The sequence below is a fragment of the Conger conger genome, chromosome 8, assembly GCF_963514075.1.
Source record: "Conger conger chromosome 8, fConCon1.1, whole genome shotgun sequence".
NCBI classification, from domain to species: Eukaryota; Metazoa; Chordata; class Actinopteri; order Anguilliformes; family Congridae; genus Conger; species Conger conger.
This window is the reverse complement of record NC_083767.1, coordinates 1,787,844-1,809,336: the sequence shown is the minus strand read 5'-3', so window position 1 is coordinate 1,809,336 and position 21,493 is coordinate 1,787,844. Positions and strand designations below refer to the sequence as shown.

Here is a 21,493-nt window from a genome sequence, read left to right as displayed (position 1 = left end):
CCCCACACCCACACACACACACTCACCCCACCCCACACACTCACCCCACACCCACACACCACACCAACCACACTCACCCACACACTCACCCCACACACACTCACCCCAAACCACACACTCACCCCACACCCACTACCCACACACCCCACACACTCACCCACACACCCACACCCACTCACCACCCCACCCACACACTCACCCCAAACACACACACTCACCCACACCCCACTACCCCACACCCCACACACTCACCCCACACCCCACACACTCACCCCACACCCACACACCACACCCACTCCCCCACACCCACACACTCACCCCACAACCCACACACTCACCTCACACCCACACTCACCCCACACCCCACCACACCACACCCCACACACACCCACACCCACACAACACACACCACTCCCCACACCCCACACCCACACACTCACCCCACACACTCACACCACACACTCACCCCACACACTCACCCCACACACTCACACCCACACTCAACCCACTCCCCACACCCACACACTCACCCACACCCACACCCACCCCACACACTCCACCCACACCACACACTCACCCCACACCCCACACACTCACACTCACCCCACACTCTCACCCCACACCCACACACTCACCCCACACCCACCCCGCACACTCACCCCACACCCACACCCCCACACCCCAACCCCACACCCACACACCACACCCACACCCCATACCCCACACCACATCCACATCCACATCATGTGCTTCTGGTCACCCCCCCCCCAGGTGGGTTCCCATGGAGACGGCGGACTCCCTGCGGCGGTACCAGGCTGCGCTGGCGCAGAGTGACCTCACGCTGTGCCCGGTGGGGGGTGAACGCGGAGAGCTACCGGCTGTACGAGGCCAGCGCACTGGGGTCGCTGCCCGTGGTGGAGGACCGAGGGACCGAGGGGGGGTTGCGCGGGCGGGGCGGGGGCCAATCAGGGCGCTCCGCTCCGCCTGCTCAAGGCCTGGGGCGCACCCCTTCCTGTTCCTGCGGCACTGGGCTGAACTCCCCGCGCTGCTGCAGAAGGAGAGGGGGATGAGTGCTGAGGAGAAGGTGGAGAGGAGGAGGAGGCTGATGGAGTGGTACGGAACCTTCCGGAGGAGATGAAGGAGCGCTTCACCCAGCGCTGGAGGACAGCTTCTACATGGGGGTCTGAGGGGCTGAGGGGGGGACTGAGGGGGCGGGTATGCTGCAGAGACTGTCCTGATGCTCCCCTGGTCAGGTACATTTCTGCGTCACTCAATTCAGGAATTAATCGGAAAGTCACACTTTTCGCAATTTTCCAAGTTGACAAAATCAGCATTTCTAGATGCAGGAATTGAACTCCAAACACTAATGTGTGATTGGTATGGTTGGTATGGTCAGGTAACCTGGGACAGATAATGACCTTTTCCAAAATCACTGTTTAGATATAGCAGTAAGAACCCTGCAGATTACAATCTTAATAAGATCTATTTTCCCATAATATTCAAACAAAAAAAACTTAATATCCAATGTGTGTTTTGGTAGTAACATTTCATTGAAAATTTTCATCTTCACATTTTAGTAAAAATGAAGAGTCATGATTTTCAAGTAATCGTTGACCGAGGTCTGTTGTTCTGTTGGTCAGTTGGTCTGTTGGTCAGTTGGTCTGTTGGTCAGTTGGTCTGTTGATCTGTTGGTCAGTTGGTCTGTTGGTCAGTTGGTCTGTTGGTCAGTTGGTCTGTTGGTCAGTTGGTCAGTTGGTCTGTTGGTCTGTTGGTCTGTTGGTCTGTTGGTCAGTTTTTGACCTGTACTGAAATAAGAGCTACACTGCTGCGTTATTCTCATTTAACTTTTCAGTAGAATCTGCAATTTTCTCACTAACTTGTGGTTTAGACAGAACTATGCATTTCCTTTCTATGAATGTGTGAAATGTTTTATTTTAAATGTAAATAAAAGGTATTTAATGTCGAACGTTGTGCGAACAGCCCTGAGATCACGGTTTATTTACCATCTTCCGTATGTAAGGTACTCATTTCATATTCATGCGGAATCTGCAATTCTCTACAGCGTCCTACATGGTTAAATTAACGTGTTGGCCATTTCATTTCCGTTACAGTGGCCCTTACATGCAGGTGTCTGAAACCATTTCCTCTACAAAATAAATTGCTGTGTAGAATTTATGGGAAAAGGCTTTGTGTTCTAGTTCAATTCGATATTTATTTTTTATTTTACATTTAAATTTCCACATTAAATTTGGGTGAGTTTGTTTAGGTTTTCTGTACATATGCCGCTTTTCTCTAATGCAGGCCTGACGTGTTCAGTCAGGGGTGCTTCAGGTGGAACACGTCAAATTCATGGATTCGACTGGGGGTCCGTGCGGAGAGGGTGCCCCAACTGCACGGGAAAGTTCTCAACTCGGATTTAAAATGATAAATGTCCTGCCAGTGAGCGCTAGATGGCAGACAAGCACTACATCGTGACTGCAGCAATGTCGGCAAACGGGCAGAATTTTAATCACAAATGTGCAGATTTCTAGCATAGTTTTAAGAATGGTAATTTTGGGACAGGAGATTCCAGATGACTATTTGGAAACTATTTTAGTGAAACGCATTTACATTTAACATTATTGACCAGATGACTGCGCATATTTAAGCGAATCACACTTATTAACAATCATACGTATTGACAATAGGCCAAATATATCTAAAGCAATATAGCCGACTATAGATGCTTGAAAACTAAACTTGCAGCTCAGATTGATGGAAAGGCAATTCATTCAATTGACTCAACTATATTATGACAGCAGTGTCGTTTCTTGTGCATAGGCTGCAGTTCATCTGTTTAAATGTTACTGATTTAAAGACGAACGGGAAACATTTCTGGACAGTCTCAGTCTTATCGCGACTTAAAAATGGCTGATATATCCAGCCCTTCTGAGGCGGATGTCAAAAGACACGATTTTCAGGAATCTGTGCGTACATAAGACCGCTCGGTCATATAAACCTTTAACTGATAAACTGATTCTGAAAGAAAGAACCCGCACACATCGGTTGGACTGGCCTGAATCATGAACACGTTTCTGCTCGGAGCACCTTGCCGGTCCCGCCCATTACCGTGCTGCGCGCGGTCGGTCTCGTCTGGTAAGCGGCTCGGATGTGTGGCATTCAATTACACCAGCGCGCCGGAGGAAGCGCGTGCGGCTGTATAGCACTGGTTTTCTCCGTTTTTCCAGCGTGCAATTCCAGATTCCCATTTGCGGTTGAGATTGTTTGACCAGAAGGTCATCCTGATCATTTTTCCCTCGTCTGCTCTGAGGTTTTCCGCGGGACTGTCAGAACCGCAGCCGCTGCCTTTATGTTAACCAGTGACTGGGTTGGTTACATTCCGCGGCGGTGTGTACAGCAGGGTAATGGGATCTGGAAACACGTTTTATGTTTTGTAAAAATCGAGGCTCATCTTCACAGGAGGACTGCTAAAGGTGTCTGGCGAATTAAACCGAGCCTCGTATCTTTTTTATTTTATGTATCATTTTGTCAGTTGTGAATACTGCCAAACCTGTAGGATACACTAGGCGTACAGCAGGACCAGAACAATTTGTTGATTAAAACATACCAACTTTGAGAACTCCCGAAGCGGTTCCGAGATGTCCAATCCAGCGAAGTTCAAAAAGGATAAAGAAATAATCGCCGAGTATGAGAGCCACGTGAAGGGTGAGATTTAAATTAATCTGATGTCATATTGTTCTGTGTCAGTTGTTTCACCTGCAACGTTTTCTGCTAACGCCGGGAACATTAATGATTAGTTGCAAAATGAAATCATACAATATGGATGCCGAGCATAACATCAGTAAGGTTATAGCCCTGACGGTCTCAGGTTTTTTTTTCTTCTAATGTTGAATGTTGTCTGTGTTTGGCGTTTTACTATTACGAGCCCTCGGCCCTCAAAGCATCGGAAGAGTCTCCATTGTTGGTTAACGGATAGTGCTTTGCGCCGGTAAAGATATTTACTTACGTAGCTAGTAGGCTTACAAAGTCAAACTTGATGTTCAGATTAATGTCGACTACCGTGATCTGGTCAGTTTTCGTGGAACAGAATAAATGTAAAGTTCTTCCCAGCATAGTGTTTTGTTTCATTTTCATGACGCTTTGTACATTGTTGTAGGGAGATCGGTGTTGGTTGGCACTTTGAAGATGCCATATTTCTCTGGCACAATTTGTGAGAATAGTCTATCCAGAAGCAAATTAATTGTTAAGGTCTCAGCTATAAAAAATATATTTTAATGTAATGTAACTAACCACGGTATTGTGCATGGAGCCCCCCTCTCACTCTCTCTCACTCTCTCTCTCTCTCACACACACACACACACACACACACACACACAATCATGCTTATTGTATGTATAATGCATGTGTACTCACATTATCAGTGTGTAGCTCGCAGTGGGATCCACCCAACCCCACTCATAATGGGCCCCACCCATCCCCACTCATAATGGGCCCCACCCATCCCCACTCATAATGGGATCCACCCATCCCCACTCATAATGGGATCCACCCAACCCCACTCATAATGGGATCCACCCAACCCCACTCATAATGGGATCCACCCAACCCCACTCATAATGGGACCCACCCATCAGCTGCATTTTGTTATGGATTTGAGTCCACTGAGTAACATCACCATGGAAACAGTGGGTTCCTCTATCTATTTACTGAAAGTAATACAATACGTCGGTCATCTTACACAGGTTTATGACATAGTGGCAAGGCCATTTTCATACTGATTCTACAAAACCTAAACGATTGCCCTCATTAAAAAGTGAGCTTGATAGGTGAGTGCAATTCAGCAGAACAAACATTTTAATGATGCATTCCTGTGCCATGACCTTCAAAGGACCAGAAAATAGCTGTGCATGTGTGTGTGCGTGCGCCTACCAGCCCCTGTGCCACCCCTGCTGTTCTGCTCTGTCCTTCTGTTGCTTTGGGAACTTTGTGTGTGTGTGTTTGTGTGTGTTTGTGTATCTGGCAATTCATACTGGTGTGGGCACTGTGTGTGTGTGTGTGCGTCAGTGTGTGTGCGTGTCAGTGTGTATGTGCGCGCAGGGTGTGTGTGCGCGTCAGTGTGTGTGTGCGCGCGCAGGGTGTGTGTGCACATCAGTGTGTGTGTGTGTGCGCGGGGTGTGTGTATGCCCATGAGGTGCGCGTGCACGGTATCCTGCAGGGACAGCCTTGGGTCCTCGCACTTCCAGTCTCAGGTTTCCAAACGGATGCCTGTCGAGAAATCCACCCGGGAATCCTGGAAGGATGGGCGAGGGGGGAGGCCAGGTTCTGAGGTTGAAGGACCACCACCCCCCCCCCCCCCTGTTGTGCGCGCGGGTGTGTGTGTGTGTGTGTGCGTGTGCGTGTGCGTGTGCGTGTGTGTGTCTGTCTGTGTGTGTGCGTGCGTGTGTGTGTGAGCATGTGCACATAGAGGCGAGGAGAAGCTGCACTCTATGCTCTCGTTGCTATGGCGATGTCCCTGTCCCTCTCAACAGAGAGGTAGCACCTCAGGAGGTGCTTGTGTGTGTGTATATGTGTGCGTGCGTGCGTGTGCGTATATGGGTGCGTGTGTGTGTGTATGTATACGTCTGTGTGTCTGCGTGTCTGCGTGCACGTGTGTATATATGTGTGTGTGTGTGTGTGTGTGTGTGTCCACATGCCTTAGCCCCACACTCCAACTGTGAGTAACTCAATCTGACCCACAGTGCTATCACTCCAGCTGTCCTCCCTCTCATCTTCCTTTGAGTCTCTGTGTCCTCTCACCACCACCGCGGGCAGCGGAGAGAAAATGGAAAAGGTCTGCTCCCCTGTCCACTTATCTTCTCCAGAACAATCTCCATGATTCCAACCAGTCCGGCTTCAAGAGTGGCCACTCCACTGGGACCGCCCTGCTCGCGGTCACTGAGGCACTCCACTCTGCCAAAGCCAAATCCCTCTCCTCTGTCCTCATCTTCCTGGACCTGTTGGCTGCCTTTGATACAGTCAACCATGAGATTCTGCTCTCATCGCTGACTGGGATGGGTGTCACAGGATCTGCACTGACATGGTTTTTCTCCTACCTCTCTGGTCATTCCTACCAGGTGACTTGGAGGGGCTCAGTCTCTGACCCTCGCCCCCTACAAACTGGAGTCCTGCAGGGCTCAGTTCTTGGTCCTCTCCTCTTCTCTCTATACACCATGTCTCTTGGTTCTGTTATCTCTTCCCATGGCTTTTCTTACCATTCTTATGCTGATGACACCCAACTCTTTCTTTCCTTCCCCCCAATACCCAGGTCACCACACAGATCACTGCCTGCTTGGCTGATATCTCTGCGTGGATGACTTCCCACCACCTGAAGCTTAACCTTCCCAAGATTGAGCTTCTCTACATCCCTGCTAAGTCCTCTCCAACAATCAACCTGTCACTGACTGTTGAGGACTTTGTAGTTTCCTCCTCCCATACAGCAAATAATCTTGGGGTGACTCTTGATAACAGCCTCACCCTGGTTCCACAAGTATCCTCCACTGCCAGAACCTGCAGGTTCTTCCTCTACAATATACGCTGTATCCGTCATCTCCTGACGGAGAAAGCCACCCAGCACCTGGTCCAGGTGCTCGTCATTTCCCGCCTGGATTACTGCAACTCCCTCCTAGCCGGTCTCCCAGCGTGTGCAATCAAGCCCCTCCGGCTGGTCCAGAATGCTGCAGCCCGCTTGATCACCAGTCAGCCCAGGTCGGCTCATGTCACCCCGCGCCTCACTGGCCTCCACTGGCTTCCTATTGCTGCACGCATCCGATTCAAGGCCCTAGTGTTGGCATTTCAGGCTGCTAAGGGGACTGTCCCACGTTACATACAATCCTTGATCACTCCCTACTCCCCAGCTAGACCACTCCGGTCTGCCAGCTCTGGTCGCCTTATGGTTCCCTCACTACGAGCACCTGGCAGTCAAGCTGCACGTTCACACCTGTTTTCCATTCTGGTTCCTCAGTGTTGGAATGACTTGCCTACCACTGTCACAGCAGAATCCCTCCCCTTATTTGACGCAAACTAAAAACACACCTTTTCAAACTGTACCTTAGTCCTACTTCCTGATTCCCCCCCCCCCCCCTTTCCGATATTACCAACCCTCTTGTCTAACCCAAAAAAAAAAGAAAAATTGCAGTTCTGATGGCTGTATGTTTAGAACAGCACTTCTTGTGTATTTTACTAGTTATGGATGTGTTGCTTTAACTTGTGGAAGAACCTATGCACTTTGCTTTGGATTAAAAGTGTCTGCCAAATGACTCAAATGTAAATGTAAAATGTATTTCAACTTGCTGTGATTGGTGCTACTCTGGTGTCCTGTGTTGCTGTGATTGGTGCTACTCTGGTGTCCTGTGTTGCTGTGATTGGTGCTACTCTGGTGTCCTGTGTTGCTGTGATTGGTGCTACTCTGGTCTCATGCATTGCTGACCACTGGCCTGTTGCCATGGAGACAACTTCAGAAATAAGGAATAATAATATGAGTCGGTTTCATTAAAAACTTGCTTAATAATGCAGGAAATATAAAATAAACATTTGGCCGATTAACCGGCTGAAATGAAAACAAACTGAGCACACTGCATGTGCCGTGCATTATTAATGAAGCTCTTTGAGATTCTCATTATTCAGCATATCTGCTTCCAGAGTTCTGTTTGATTTTACTCTGAGGTCTAACTCAGGTCACTGCTGTGGACAGAGTCATCTACTGTGTCTTATTGGCTGTGTGCGGTAAAGAGTGGTGTTTGGGTTCAGCATGTGTGGTGATGCGCTGGTTTATCTGGGGAGCAGTACAGCGGTTGATCTGGATCTGTCTCTCCCCAACACAACCTCCCTCTCTCCCTCCATCTCCCTGTCCCTCCCTCTTTATCTCTCTCTCCTGTCTCTTTATCACTCTGTCCCTCTCTTTATCTCTCCCCTTCTCTCTTCCGCTCCTCCCCCCCTCTCTCTCTGTCTGGGGTTTGTCTCTCCTGCGGAATGCCTGTCTCCCTGGTGACAGTGCCCTGCTCGCTATGCGTGACTACACCTCCCAGAGTGCATGCGTGACTACACCTCCCAGAGTGCATGCGTGACTACACCTCCCAGAGTGCATGCGTGACTACACCTCCCAGAGTGCATGCGTGACTACACCTCCCAGAGTGCATGCGTGGCTACACCTCCCAGAGTGCATGCGTGACTACACCTCCCAGAGTGCAGCTCTGAGTGCTGACGGACAGCTGGGTGCTTACCACACTCGCGTACTAACATACTCACACTCACATAGTAACATACTAATACACGGTAACTAACATACTCGCACTAACATACTAACACACACATACTAACATACTCACATATGCATACTAACATACACACGCATACTAACATACTCACACACACATACACCAACATATACACACATTCACATACACATACACATACACACACACATAGTACATACATTCACATCAACATACTGTTTACACACACACACACACTAACATACGCTCACACACACAAAAACACCAGCATATACAGTCCTGGCCAAAAGTTTTGTCGCATGAGTGGACAAAAGTGACAATTGCTAATTACCCAACTCTTAATTAGCTAATACAGTTAGGAAACAACACAAATTAATCATAAGTGTCTGAAGTTTATTTAGATACTAGCTAAACAAAAATTTCATAGATGCTTATAAGGTTTATTGCTTGATAATGATGAACAAGCCAGTTTCTACCTGGACAAAAGTCTTTATAATCAAATTATAATCAATAAATTTGATCTTTCTCAAAAAGTAAATAAAATACCAAATGAAAAATCAGTCTAGTATTTCATCATGGACTATAAGTTAAGAAATGAATATCTTGTATGGGTTCCTTTGGCCTGCGGAACAGTTGCCATCCGGTTTGGCAGAGAGTCGTAGAGCTTGTTGATGAAGTCGTCGGGGATGGCATGGAAGGCCACCTTGCAGACATCTCAAAGCTCCTCCAAGTTCTTCGGCTTGGTCCTCCAAGCTTCCTCCAAGTTCTTCCCCAGATATGCTCAATAATATTCATATCTGGAGACTGTGCTGGCCATCCCTGAAGGACCTTGATCTTCTTCCCCCTGAGAAACTTCATAGTGGAACCTGAGGTATGGCAAGGAGCTCCATCCTGTTGAAAAATCTGACCCCTCTTGTAGTCGAGAATGTACTGGGAGGCAAGAATCTGTTGATATTTGGCACTGTCAATGTTACCTTACAGATCTCCCTGGCACCTCCGTATTGGATGTAACCCCAAGCCATAATCTTTCCACCTCCAAATTTGACTGTCTTCTGGGTGAACTGTGGGTCCAGACGGGCCCCAGAGGATCGTCAACAATATTGGCGGCGCTTGGGATGGAGCTCAACTGACGATTCATCTGAAAAATAAATTTTTCGCCACTTTTCTGCTGTCCAACCTTTCGTCAGGCTGTGGTCCTTGGCGTACGCAACACGGTTTCTTAGCTGTCTCTTGTTTAGCGCTGGTTTCTGGGCAGCAATACGACCGTGGAGACCATTGCGAGCAAGAATCTGACGTACAGTTCTTGACGAAACAGGTGTTGCTGGCGTCCACTCCTCCTGGAGCTGTGAGGCGGTTGACATGGGGCGACATGGCTCAGGCAGTAAGAGCAGTCGTCTGGCAGTCGGAGGGTTGCCGGTTCGATCCCCTGCCTGGGCTGTGTCAAAGTGTCCCTGAGCAAGACACCTAACCCCTAAATGCTCCTGACGAGCTGGTCGGGGCCTTGCATGGCAGCCAATCGCCATCGGTGTGTGAATGTGTGTATGAATGGGTGAATGGAGAAGCATCAATTGTACAGCGCTTTGGATAAAGGCACTATATTACCACATTGCCTGCCGTTTAGACACATTGAAGATGTCTGCAACTTCAGCAGGAGACTTGGACTTGAGATTCTTGATGATCAGCACTTTGGTTTCTGGTTTGATCTTGGGCATGTTAACAGAAGCAATGTTGAGCATGAACTTGATGGCTTAAAGTGTCAAATGTCTGCTTTTATAGCTCAAAGTTACCTACAGCTGACTAATCAAGCCCCTTGTTTGTTTCTTCCTCATTCACTGTGGCCTAGAAATTGGAGTTGGCCATTGCGACAAGACTTTTGTCCGGCCAAAACTGGCCTGTTGATCATTATCAACCTGTAACATTTAGTAACAATTTTGAAATGTCATTTTGCTAGCTTCTAATAAACTTTAGACACTTATGATTAATTTGTGTTGTTTCCTAACTTCATTAGCTAATTAAGAGTTGGGTAATTAGCAATTGTCACTTTTGGCCACTCATGCGACAGAACTTTTGGGCAGGACTGTACACACACCTGCACACAAGGCTAGTTAAGTTTGGTCACTTTTGGAGCAGTTGAAATTGTACTTCCCTCTATGGTCTTTCAGCACACTTATCCCTGGTTATGCACTTTGTTGTACGTCGCTCTGGATAAGAGCGTCTGCCAAATGCCATTAATATAATGTAATGAAACAAATTAAACATATTTAATGCACAATTATGTCTTATACTCTATGCTGAATGCTTTTCACAGCTTTTCCTGTAGTGTAGTGGTTAAAGTAAAAAACTGGGACACGCAAGGTCTGTGGTTCTAATCCCGGTGTAGCCACAATAAGATCTGCACAGCCGTTGGGCCCTAGAGCAAGGCTCTTTACCCGGCATTGCTCCTGCTTAGTCTAATCAACTGTACGTCGCTCTGGATAAGAGCGTCTGCCAAATACAAATAATGTAATGCAATAATGTAAAGTACACTCACACACAGATACTAGCACATGCACACACCAACATATACAGTCTCTCACATGCATGTACACACCCACAAACACACACTCAGAACCTGCTGTGTTCAGTGTTGTTTGGTTGCGTGTTTGAGAGCCACATGTCTGAGTGTAATCCAGAGGAACTTTTAACATGTATGGAGTAAGTATGCCCTCAATGGTATAGGTGAACTTTTATTTTATAAAAGTTATCTTAGGTAGGTGATGGCCAATCAAATGTATTGATAGGGACATATGATGCATGTGTATATAACCGTGTGTGCGCAACAATAAATTCTCTTCGTCCTTTGGATTCCCACAATGAATGTTGAGCAGTTTATTCCTCCGTATTATTAACCTCTAGGTTATATCAATGTAACTGGGTATGCACAAGTCCCCGTGCGATTCAACTCTGACAACAGGTTATGGGCCCAGAATTCCCAGAATTGCCCGAAGTTTTTGATATACCCAGGGATAGGCGAAATAGAAAGTAACTTCCACGTGGTGCAAGCTATCATCGACAGGCAGAGATGGCTAGCAGGAGCGAAAGGAAGACTATGGACAGATCGAGCAGCAGCTGTTGGTCTCGACTAGTTTTTGACGGAGATGAAAAGAATTATGAGCTGTGGGAAACAAAATTCTTAGGACATCTAAGATTGCGAGGTTTGAAGGGCACTATTCCTAAGGAGCCTGCCGAGGACAGTAGTGACTGAACGCTGATGAAGCGGGGAGCGCTGATTAAGCTAATATTATTATTATTATTATTATTATTATTATTATTATTAACGCAAGGTTAAGGGAGGCTCATGCAGAGCTAATCCAGGATGGGGTTAGATCCCATCAACAAGTGGGACGCTGAGGCTCATGCAGAGCTAATCCAGGATGGGGTTAGATCCCATCAACAAGTGGGACGCTGAGGCTCATGCAGAGCTAATCCAGGATGGGGTTAGATCCCATCAACAAGAGGGACGCTGAGGCTCATGACAAGAGTTTATCGTTGGTAATGCAAGAAGCAGCAGACGATGGTCGAATAGCATTGCTAATTTTGAGAGACTATTATGCTGGCAAAGGTAAGCCACCAATAGTTAGCCTGTACACCGAGTTGACTTCATTGCAAAAGTCAAGGAGTGAAACTGTTACGGATTACGTTATAAGAGCAGAGACTATTACCACAGTATTGAGAAACACTGGAGAGACGTTGAGTGATGGGCTGTTAGTGGCAATGATTTTGAAAGGACTGCCCAAATCGTTCAAGCCATTTACCATTCACATTACTCAGAGTGATCAGACCATGCCTTTTGCGGAATTTAAAACAAAGCTACGTAGTTACGAGGACACCGAGAAAATGCGCTCTACAGCCACCGATGACAACGTGATGAACGCGCGCGCACAGCAGAGTGCGAGACCCTCGAACTCAAGCGACCGGGCCGCCGAGGAGAACGCAGGCATTGTGTGCTGCAAGTGTGGCGTGAAAGGGCATAAAGCGAGAGCCTGTTTTCGCAAACAGTGGTGCAGTCACTGTAAAAGCAACACGCGCCGGGACAACAACTGCAGGAGGAAACAGCGGCGAGATGATGAGCGACGGGTTTCGGACGAGATGTGCAACAAGTCCTACGCATTCCGGACCAGCCACAGAGAAGCGGAGTGTCTTTCGGCGAGGCCGCGGAGTCAAGGAGAAAGGCCTGATGGTGGATACAGGGGCGACTTCGCACATCATTACGGATATAGCTTAAGAGACTCAACAAAAGTTTCCAGCCAGAGACGCACTGTGTTGAGTTGGCTGATGGCACGAGGAGCAATGGCATCGCAGAGTGCAGAGGAGATGCTTGATGTGAGGTGTGCTTGATTGACAGCGGTGGACAACACCACAACGCGACGCTGAGACAAGCATTGTACATTCCCTCTTATCCGCAGCACATCTTTTCTGTGAAGGCAGCAACAGTGAGGGGAGCGACCGTGATCTTCAAGGACAAGAAATCCATACAGGACCGTGATGGTACCACATTCATGAACATGATAGACTGTTTTACTTACAGACTGTGGATGGTGGGTGTGATGACCATTGTAAGGGCTGTTACGATACATGATAGACAGTTTTACTTACAGACTGTGGATGGTGAGTGTGATGACCATTGTAAGGGCTGTTACGATACATGATAGACTGTTTTACTTACAGACTGTGGATGGTGGGTGTGATGACCATTGTTAGGGGTGTTACGATATGCAGACATGGCATGAGATTCTAGGCCACTGTAATTATGATGACGTGCAAAAGTTGCAAAATGTTGTTGAAGGTATGAAAATTAAGGGGAAAATTGACAAATCTATCTTTCAATGTGAAGTGTGCACTCAAGGCAAGTTCATTCAGACTAGGACCAGGGAGCCTGATACCAGAGCGAAGGCAGCTCTTCAGTTAGTACACACAGATCTAGCAGGGCCAACTGACCCGGAGTCCGGAGATGGATGTAGGTGGGCCGTATCATTCACTGGTGATTATTCCAGTGCAATGTTTGTCTATTTTGTAAGAAATAAGAGTGACACAGTAAAAGCAACTGAGAAATTTCTAGCTGACACAGCCCCATATGGGAAAATTAAGTGTATGAGGTTTGACAATGGTACAGAGTTCATGGGAAGAGATTACAAGGCATTGCTCAGTAGAAATGGAATTATGCACAAGGCTTCAGCTCCCTATTCACCCCACCAGAATGGTACAGCAGAGCAAAACTAGGGAACTTTGTTTGACATGGCTAGGTGTATGCTCATAGAGAGTGAGCTACCAAAGTTCTTGTGGACGTATGCAGTACAGACAGCAGCTATAGTGAGGAACAGGTGCTTTAACAACCGCACAAAACAGACACCTTACTTTATGCTGACAGGAAAGCAACCTAACATTTCTAGGATGCAGAAGTTTGGGTTAGTATGTTATGCTTACAAGCAAGACAAAAGAAAGCTTGACTCAAGATGTGAGAAAGGGATCTTTGTCGGGTACGACAAGAATTGCCCAGCCTACATGGTTTACTACCCAGACAGTGGAAAAGTGCAGAAGAACAGATTGGTTAAGTTTGTGTCTAAGACAAGAGCAGAACAGCAGACGCAGACTGACATGACACCAGATGATGATGATTTTGAGGCACAGAACAGGGCTGACAGAGCCAGACAGAACACTGAGGTGAGTGCAGAAGCACTGAGCACAAGAGTCCAGTAACTAGGCCTGAGCCTGAGGTGAGTGACCAAGAGGAAACGATCCAGATTGACCAAGAGTCACCTAAGAGATACCCTTCTAGAGAGAGGAAGAAACCAGATTAGCGAATATGTTACTGAAGAAAAGAAAGACAAAGCTCAGATGAGTGTAGATTACTGTTACAGACTTGTGTGTAATGTACCCCTAACATTCAGGGAAGCAGTGACCTCAAATGACTCAAAACATTGGATTAATGCAATGGATGAAGAAATGCAATCTCTAAGAGAGAATGACACATTTACCCTGACCAATTTACCTGAGGGGAAGGATGCAGTGGGGGGTAGATGGGTGTATACAATTAAGAGTAATGTTGATGGATCTGACAAGTACAAGGCATGTTATGTAGCCAAAGGATACAGTCTAACGATGGGCATTGATTATGAGGAGACATTCTCACTTACCACTAATTTGACGAGTGTAAGAGTGTTGATGCAAAAAACGGCGCAAGAAAACCTGATCCTACAAACAGCGTACCTACATGCACCAATAGATTGTGAGATATACATGGAACAGCCTGAAGGTTAAGAAGTGAGATCCAATGCAAATGTAAAGTTGGTATGTAAGCTGAAAGAAAGTGGTCAAAACTTCAGCTGGGAGTCTGCCTGTGAGGAGACCACGGCTATTGATCAGTCTTACTCAACGTGTTTTGATGGAGGTTGAACAAGACCAGATAGCGCTTTGGAGTGGTTACTCAAGGCATATACACTACTGAACAAAGGTTAGATGCTTTAGTTGTCCTCAGAAGTACTGAAGAAGCTCTCGTCAGACAAGGTATCTTCCCTATCAGAGCCATGCTGGTGACTCTCAGGCTTGGGCCGGTCTTCTCTCCAATTCCGACTGGAATCAGAGTGTGAGAAGCGACCATGGTGGCTCTTAGCTGGGAACTTACTCATATGCCTTTGTTTTAAGCTATTAGACTTTAAAGGGGCAACCTGGAAAGTGCCAGCGGGCTTGGTTGGGACAACGTGCTTAGCTGTTTCCAATCCCTCGTTCCTGGGCACAATCCTTAAAGTGTCCCAGACCATTTGGGCTTCATTTCTTAATTCAAGGGCTGAGTGTTGGCCCCTTGAAAACAGTGAAACATGAGTTCGGACACAGGGGTGCAGGTTGTGCACAAAAAGCGATTTGAAAGCTTGATCTTCATCTAAGCCTGGTCCGTTTCTGCCCTGGAAAAATGCATGTTTAAGACATTGGTAGAAGTCTTTTGGTCGTTCTGTACAGCTATGTTTAACCTCCACAGATTTGCTAATGGCTGTGGCCTGATCAAACCGTGGCAGGTACTCAGCTACCAACGCTTCACAAACCTTGGGATAGCTAGAACGAACCTTTGGTGGAAGTTGTTCCATAAATGTATGGATCTCTCTGGTAGAGGTTTTACCTTTTCCTGATGGAGGGAACTTTGTAACGGCGGCCTGATGGTAATAGCTGGAAAGACTTATGCAGGGGATGTCTGAAATCTGATGTGATGTGGTTAGCTTTCCTTTCTATTGCTTGTGTGTGGAGTACAGATAGTTGAGTTTGATTTACGCCAATTATTTTACTTGCTTGATTAATGACCCGGGAGAGCTTTGATTTGCTCTTAACAGATGTGAAGTTGAACCAGGAGGAGATATTGAAGGTGAGAATTGATTCAATAAGTGATTTGTAAACAACTGTTAAAATGTCCTTCTTGACATTAAAATCCCTGAGTTTCCTCAGCAGGAACAGGTGTTGCTGTGCCTTCTTGTACACTGAGTCAGTGTGGTGGGAGAAGGACAGGCAACTATCTATCTCCATACCCAGGTACCTGAAGGCCTCAACCTGCTCCACTGCCTGCCCATGAAGCAGTTTTCCTCTATCCAGGTCATGAGCTTGCCCACCAGTTCATGGTATGCAGAGAGGGAGTTCATGTCCCTGATATGTGCTACCATGGCCATGTCATCTGCATACTTTAATAGTGAGAAGTCCATGTTGGTGTTGCAGGTGATGTTGTTTGTGTAAATTGAAAATAAAATGGGGGATAAAACACAGCCCTGGGGAACTCCTGTGTTTAAAATCTTGTTTTTGGATGTAAAACCATTGACCACAACATGCTGGGGTCTATCCATTAAAAAGTCTTTTATCCATAAAATCAGAGTTGGGTTGACCTCTAATTCCAGGAGGCGTCGCATAGAGTGTGTGAGTCAACCGTGTTAAAAGCAGAGGAAAAGTCCATGAATAAAATCCGTGTGTGGTTGTGTAGAGTCCAGGTGCCGGCATACGGTGTCCAGAAGAGTGAGACAGGCATCCTCCACCCCTCTCTTTGCCTTGTAGGCGAACTGGAGAGGGTCTAGTTTGTCTGCCACCATAGCAGTAAGGTGGTCACTCTCTTCATGCACTTGCACAGTATGGAGGTTAGTGCCACTGGTCTGAAGTCCTTCATCTCCCTGGCATTGGACTTTTTCGGCACAGGTATGATGGTCGACTCCTTCCATATCTGTGGAGCACAGTTGGAATCTAGCAGCTGTTGGAATAACCGGGTGATGACATCACCCAGCTGGGCAGAACATTCCCTCAGCACCCTGCCCCTCAGCACATCAGGACCAGGTGCTTTCCGGGGATTGACACGGCCCAGAATGGATCACCTTCGTTTTATCCACTATGATGGCTGAATGGGTGGCGTTGGTCAGGGCCCAGTCCTTTTGGGCAGAGGGCTTGTTGAACCTGCTGTAGTAGTTGTTAAGTTGCTCTGCAAAGGTGGCAGAATCAGGGCATTGGATCTTGGCAGATTTCTCTGTTCTGCCCATCATGATGTTAAGTCCCTGCCATGCCTCCCTTGCATTGCCAGCAGTGAATTTCTCCTCCAGCTTGTTTTTATATTGGAGCTTAGCCAGCCTGGTTTTCCTCCGCAGCTCTTTATTCAGCTCTCTGACTCTGTGTGTGTCCCCCTGGAGGAACGCCGCTTTCTTGCTGTTTAAGCAATGTTTCAGGTCCTTGGTAACCCAAAGCTTGTTGTTAGGGTACAGCTTGACCTGTTTTGTTGGAATAGCAGACTCCTCACAGAAGGACAGATAGGAGGAGATGGAGTCTGTGAGAAGGTTTAGGTCTCCCTCACAGCTATGGAAAAATATATCCCAGTCTGTGGTCTCTATACAGGCCCGCAATGTCTCCACAGACTCATTGTTCCAGACCTTAATAGTTTGTTTTATTGTTTTATTCGTTTTCAGTCTTTGTCTGTATTTTGGGAGCAGCAGAATAACATTATGGTCAGAGCGACTGAGTGGTGGGCGGGGCTTTGAGACATCAGCTCCCGGTATGTTACCAAAACACAAGTCTAAAGTTCTGTCCAGTCTGGTGGGAGATGTAATGTATTGTTCTAGGTTGGGTAACAGTGAGGCTACATCACATGTATTCAAATCGCCAAGCAAGAACACAGGTTGTTCACTGTTCTGGTTTAGAGCTTTGTTGTAATATTCAGCAATGCGTTGTGCAGCAAATGCATTATCGGGACCAGGGACATATGCTGAAATTATTGTTATCTGTGAAAACTCCCGTGGTAAGTAAAAAGGTCTGAATGACACAGTCATGATTTCATGATGTCTGCTGCACTCTGTCTCTCTCAATGTAAAGTTGGTAGCCCACCTGTTGTTTACAGCCATGCAAAGCCCTCCCCCGATTGACTCCCGTGTTTGTATTGTGTCTCTGTCAAAGTGTATGATAGTAAATCCCTCCAGATCTATATCGGATAGTCCTTCTGACAGCTAGGTTTCCGTTAAACAGAGTCTGAGTCCAGTTTAATGAGTGCAGAAAGTTCTGTCATTTTATTCCGCAGTGATCTCACGTTAGACAGCATTATTGCAGGTAGTGGCAGCCTCCTACCGCGTCTTCGCATTCTATTTCGAATTCCTCCTCTGGATCCCCTTTTCCTCCGAACTCGTCTGACGTGATGATTCCTCTGTATGCATCGAGGTATTTCATGCAAATAAGGTGACGCCGCTTGTAAGTCCATGGACACCTGCCGAAAATCCATTAGTGTCGGCCGGGCCGAGTCTTGGTTTGGGATCTGCCGACTTATTCCATAATGCGATTGCTGGGTGAATAAGGGCGATCAAGATTCCCAGGCTCGCCAAATGTTTCAGTGTTCAGAGTCATACTTGTGTAGAGTCCAGTATTAAAAATGAGCCGTTTACACACTAATAGACAGCGCAAAACTCACAAACAGACAGAGACGCACGCCGCGAGTCGCTCACAGAGTAGCGCCCCGCCCCTGACTGTTTCTCCTTTGTGGAGATGGACCACCGTTGGGATGGAGTCCCCCCTTTCCCTCTCTAGGGAAGAGCTGGGCAAACCATTGCAAGGGTGGTCAACAGCACTGCGATCTGAGGGGACTCCGGAGTCTCCATCAGAGCAAGCTGTGGAACCGGGATCTGACAAACCTGAATCAATTTGTGACCCCCCTTCCCACACCTTGTGGTGTAAGGAGGAAGCAGGAGAAGCTGGAGTTGGGCAGGCTGCGCACTGATGATGGTCAGCCTGCGCACGAGGGCCAGACATGTCCGCTGCCGCCCAGTGTTACCTAGCAGCCTCTGCTCCTGTTACAGTTCAGAGGAGAGGTGGGATGGGCTGGGTCACGTGACACCTGTGATTGTGATGTCACAGACGGACAGGCGTAATTAGATTCCTGGTTTAGAGAATGATCCGCGATATTCCCCTGGAATGCTGCTTATTGCCGGTTTTCTTGGCGACGGTGGTAAATGCGATCTCTGTGTCAGATGGCTGTGTGAAATGGGCAGTACTGCCAGGATGAAAAATCCGCTCAAAATTCACTCAAAATCTGCTCAAATCGCCATCAGCTATTCTGTTCTGTATGGATCTGTACTGTTCCCACAGCTTCATGTATCCTTTTTCCTTCCCACAATACTGTGAAATTAAATGGAGAAACAACTGAGACCTAAAGTCCTTGGTTATCTGTATGCAATTGTACATGCTTGGGGTACAGGTGTGTACATGGTTGTATGTAGTTGTGCATGGCTGGGGTACAGAGTGGATTGGAGAGCTTCACTCAGGAGACTGAGGTTTTAGGGTCTCTCACCTTATGTTTAGCTTAATGAGCAGATTTGTACTGGTCCGGTGGTATTCCCGACTCAGAGAGCGTCTGGTGGTATTCCCGACTCAGAGAGCGGGGCAGAACACCATCCCTCATTGACAGCCGTGGTCGCATTCGGCACAGAAACATTCTGACCCAGATACGGCTTCTTCTCTTGGGCTTGTAGGAGGTGAAGTGGTGGAGATCGCAGCGGTACATGTGTAAACTCGTTCAGCGGTACATGTGTAAATTTGTTCAGAGGTACATGTGTAAATGCGTTCAGTGGTACATGTGTAAACTCGTTCAGTGGTACATGTGTAAACTCGTTCAGCGGTACATGTGTAAACTCGTTCAGTGGTACATGTGTAAACTCGTTCAGCGGTACATGTGTAAACTCGTTCAGTGGTACATGTGTAAACTCGTTCAGTGGTACATGTGTAAACTCGTTCAGCGGTACAATGTTCCATTACTTTTGCTCACCTAATAATTGGGTGGTCCGATACAAAAGGTGATATGTTTTAAGTTGTTTAACAAATGTTTTAACAAATCTAGATAAAGATACCAGGAAATGAAAGCTGAAATTCGGATCTGTAATCTCATGTACATCTTTTGACCTCAAACTCTCTGTATATGAAAAACAAAGGAATTGACCTTGCTGTTCCACTGCTTTTGGAGGGGACTGTGTATATAGACAGGTGAAGGGAACCAATCACACTCTTTTCAAACTCTGAGGGGCATCTTCTTCTGTGGTGGATGCTCATGGACAGAGTCGTTTCTCAGTTCCTCCACGCAGGGAGGGTTTTCTGGTCATTTTAGTGTTTTACCTTTTAAATGAAGTTGTTTCCCCACCTTGTTATCTTTCTGAGATCTTCCCATTGAATGAGGTCATCTTGATGGAAATCTCCCGTTCCCTATGTCGTGTCTAGGAAACGACAGAGTCCAAATCTTCAATTTGTCGAAAAACATCTTCGCGAGGGAAAAGACGACACCAGGCAGCAAGATCTTCAGGAAAATCAGACTTTATTAGCACACGTGCATAAAGCCGGATCAGCTCTCCAGAACTGAACCCCGACTGGCATTTGTACACCCATTTTATACACAGTTACTCCACCTACAACTCCTCCTCAAACCTCATTCTGGCAAATCACCCACACTTTTCTTATCGTAACTCCTCCCAACGCTCCTCCCACAACGTCATTGTGGCAAATTGCCAACGGTCCTTATGCTCTGCCAACTCTGTACAAAGTTCAGGGCATTCTGCCAACTACGTGTCCTCACTTCACCCCGCACCTGCTCTTGGCAAACTACCAGACCTCAGAAAGTTCTGGATGCCCTCCCTCTAACACGTCATCCATACACGTCACTCTGTATCTTTCGCTTTTATAAGACGAACTAAGCAGCAGTAATCATTGAAAATATACAGACAAACTAAACATTTCATTAATATTCACTTCTAATATACTTTTCTAATCTACAGACATACTAAACATTTGATTAATTATTCTCTTCTAAGGGAGTAAATGTAAGTAGCATTCTTTGCTCTCATTTCGACAGTTTTCACTGTGGTTTCTTGCGTTTTCATAAGCTCAGCTATAATTAATGTTCTAGGTCAAATAGATACACTCCTGGCATAAAACATCGAGAGTCCTGGAGAAATCAGCTGTACAGTCATATCTTGCTCTGCCTGTGTCCTTGACAGTTTGGTCTACGACGGGCCCCCCCCCCTGCCAGCTGGCTGGGCTCACTGTGTAATCCTAGCACAATTTAGCAGTTAATCAGTTTGAAACTATACAGGGTACATATCAAACTTTAATACAGATATATTGATAAACTTTTAGCACACATCGTCGAGAGTTTTGGAGGAACCAGCCTGCTCACTAAGGCGGAGTCTGATTTTGACTTGTGATTGGTTATCATGCTTTTAGGAGGGAGATCTTTCGTTTTGTGAATTTTCCCCTACACCTACAGCAGCATTCACAGACATGCATTATGCATGGGAATGTCCCGTTCCCTACAGCAGCATTCACAGACATGCATTATGCATGGGAATGTCCCGTTCCCTACGGCAGCATTCACAGACATGCATTATGCATGGGAATGTCCCGTTCCCTACAGCAGCATTCACAGACATGCATTATGCATGGGAATGTCCTGTTCCCTACAGCAGCATTCACAGACATGCATTATGCATGGGAATGTCCCGTTCCCTACAGCAGCATTCACAGACATGCATTATGCATGGCCCTCTCCAGGGACGCGCTCACAATGCAGAGGATGCGCAGGCAGATGTCATTTTAATGAGATGCATGTTCTGAGGCAGGTGAGTTATCATATGAGCAGGGGAAACCTCCTGGGAGGTAAGGGGGGTGGGGTGTCTGCTTAGTACATTCACAAGACAATGGCTCCC

General features: G+C 46.9%; 2 protein-coding genes across 2 annotated transcripts in view; both read left to right on the top strand.

Annotated features, from left to right (window-relative positions):
* rxylt1 (ribitol xylosyltransferase 1) overlaps nucleotides 1-2,425 on the top strand; it is a 5,812-nt gene extending 3,387 nt beyond the window's left edge. The window contains 6 exon segments of the mRNA XM_061251831.1: nucleotides 772-853; nucleotides 855-935; nucleotides 937-1,005; nucleotides 1,007-1,127; nucleotides 1,130-1,253; nucleotides 2,302-2,425. Of these exon segments, the coding sequence (XP_061107815.1) occupies nucleotides 772-853; nucleotides 855-935; nucleotides 937-1,005; nucleotides 1,007-1,127; nucleotides 1,130-1,253; nucleotides 2,302-2,425 (601 nt within the window).
* Nucleotides 2,426-3,168: 743 nt separating this feature from the next.
* The window catches only part of LOC133134704 (SLIT-ROBO Rho GTPase-activating protein 1-like), a 62,441-nt gene continuing 44,116 nt past the window's right edge, over nucleotides 3,169-21,493 (top strand). The window contains exon 1 of the mRNA XM_061251011.1: nucleotides 3,169-3,705. Coding sequence (XP_061106995.1) covers nucleotides 3,639-3,705 — 67 coding nt within the window. The 5' untranslated portion in view covers nucleotides 3,169-3,638. The remainder of the gene's footprint in view (nucleotides 3,706-21,493) is intronic.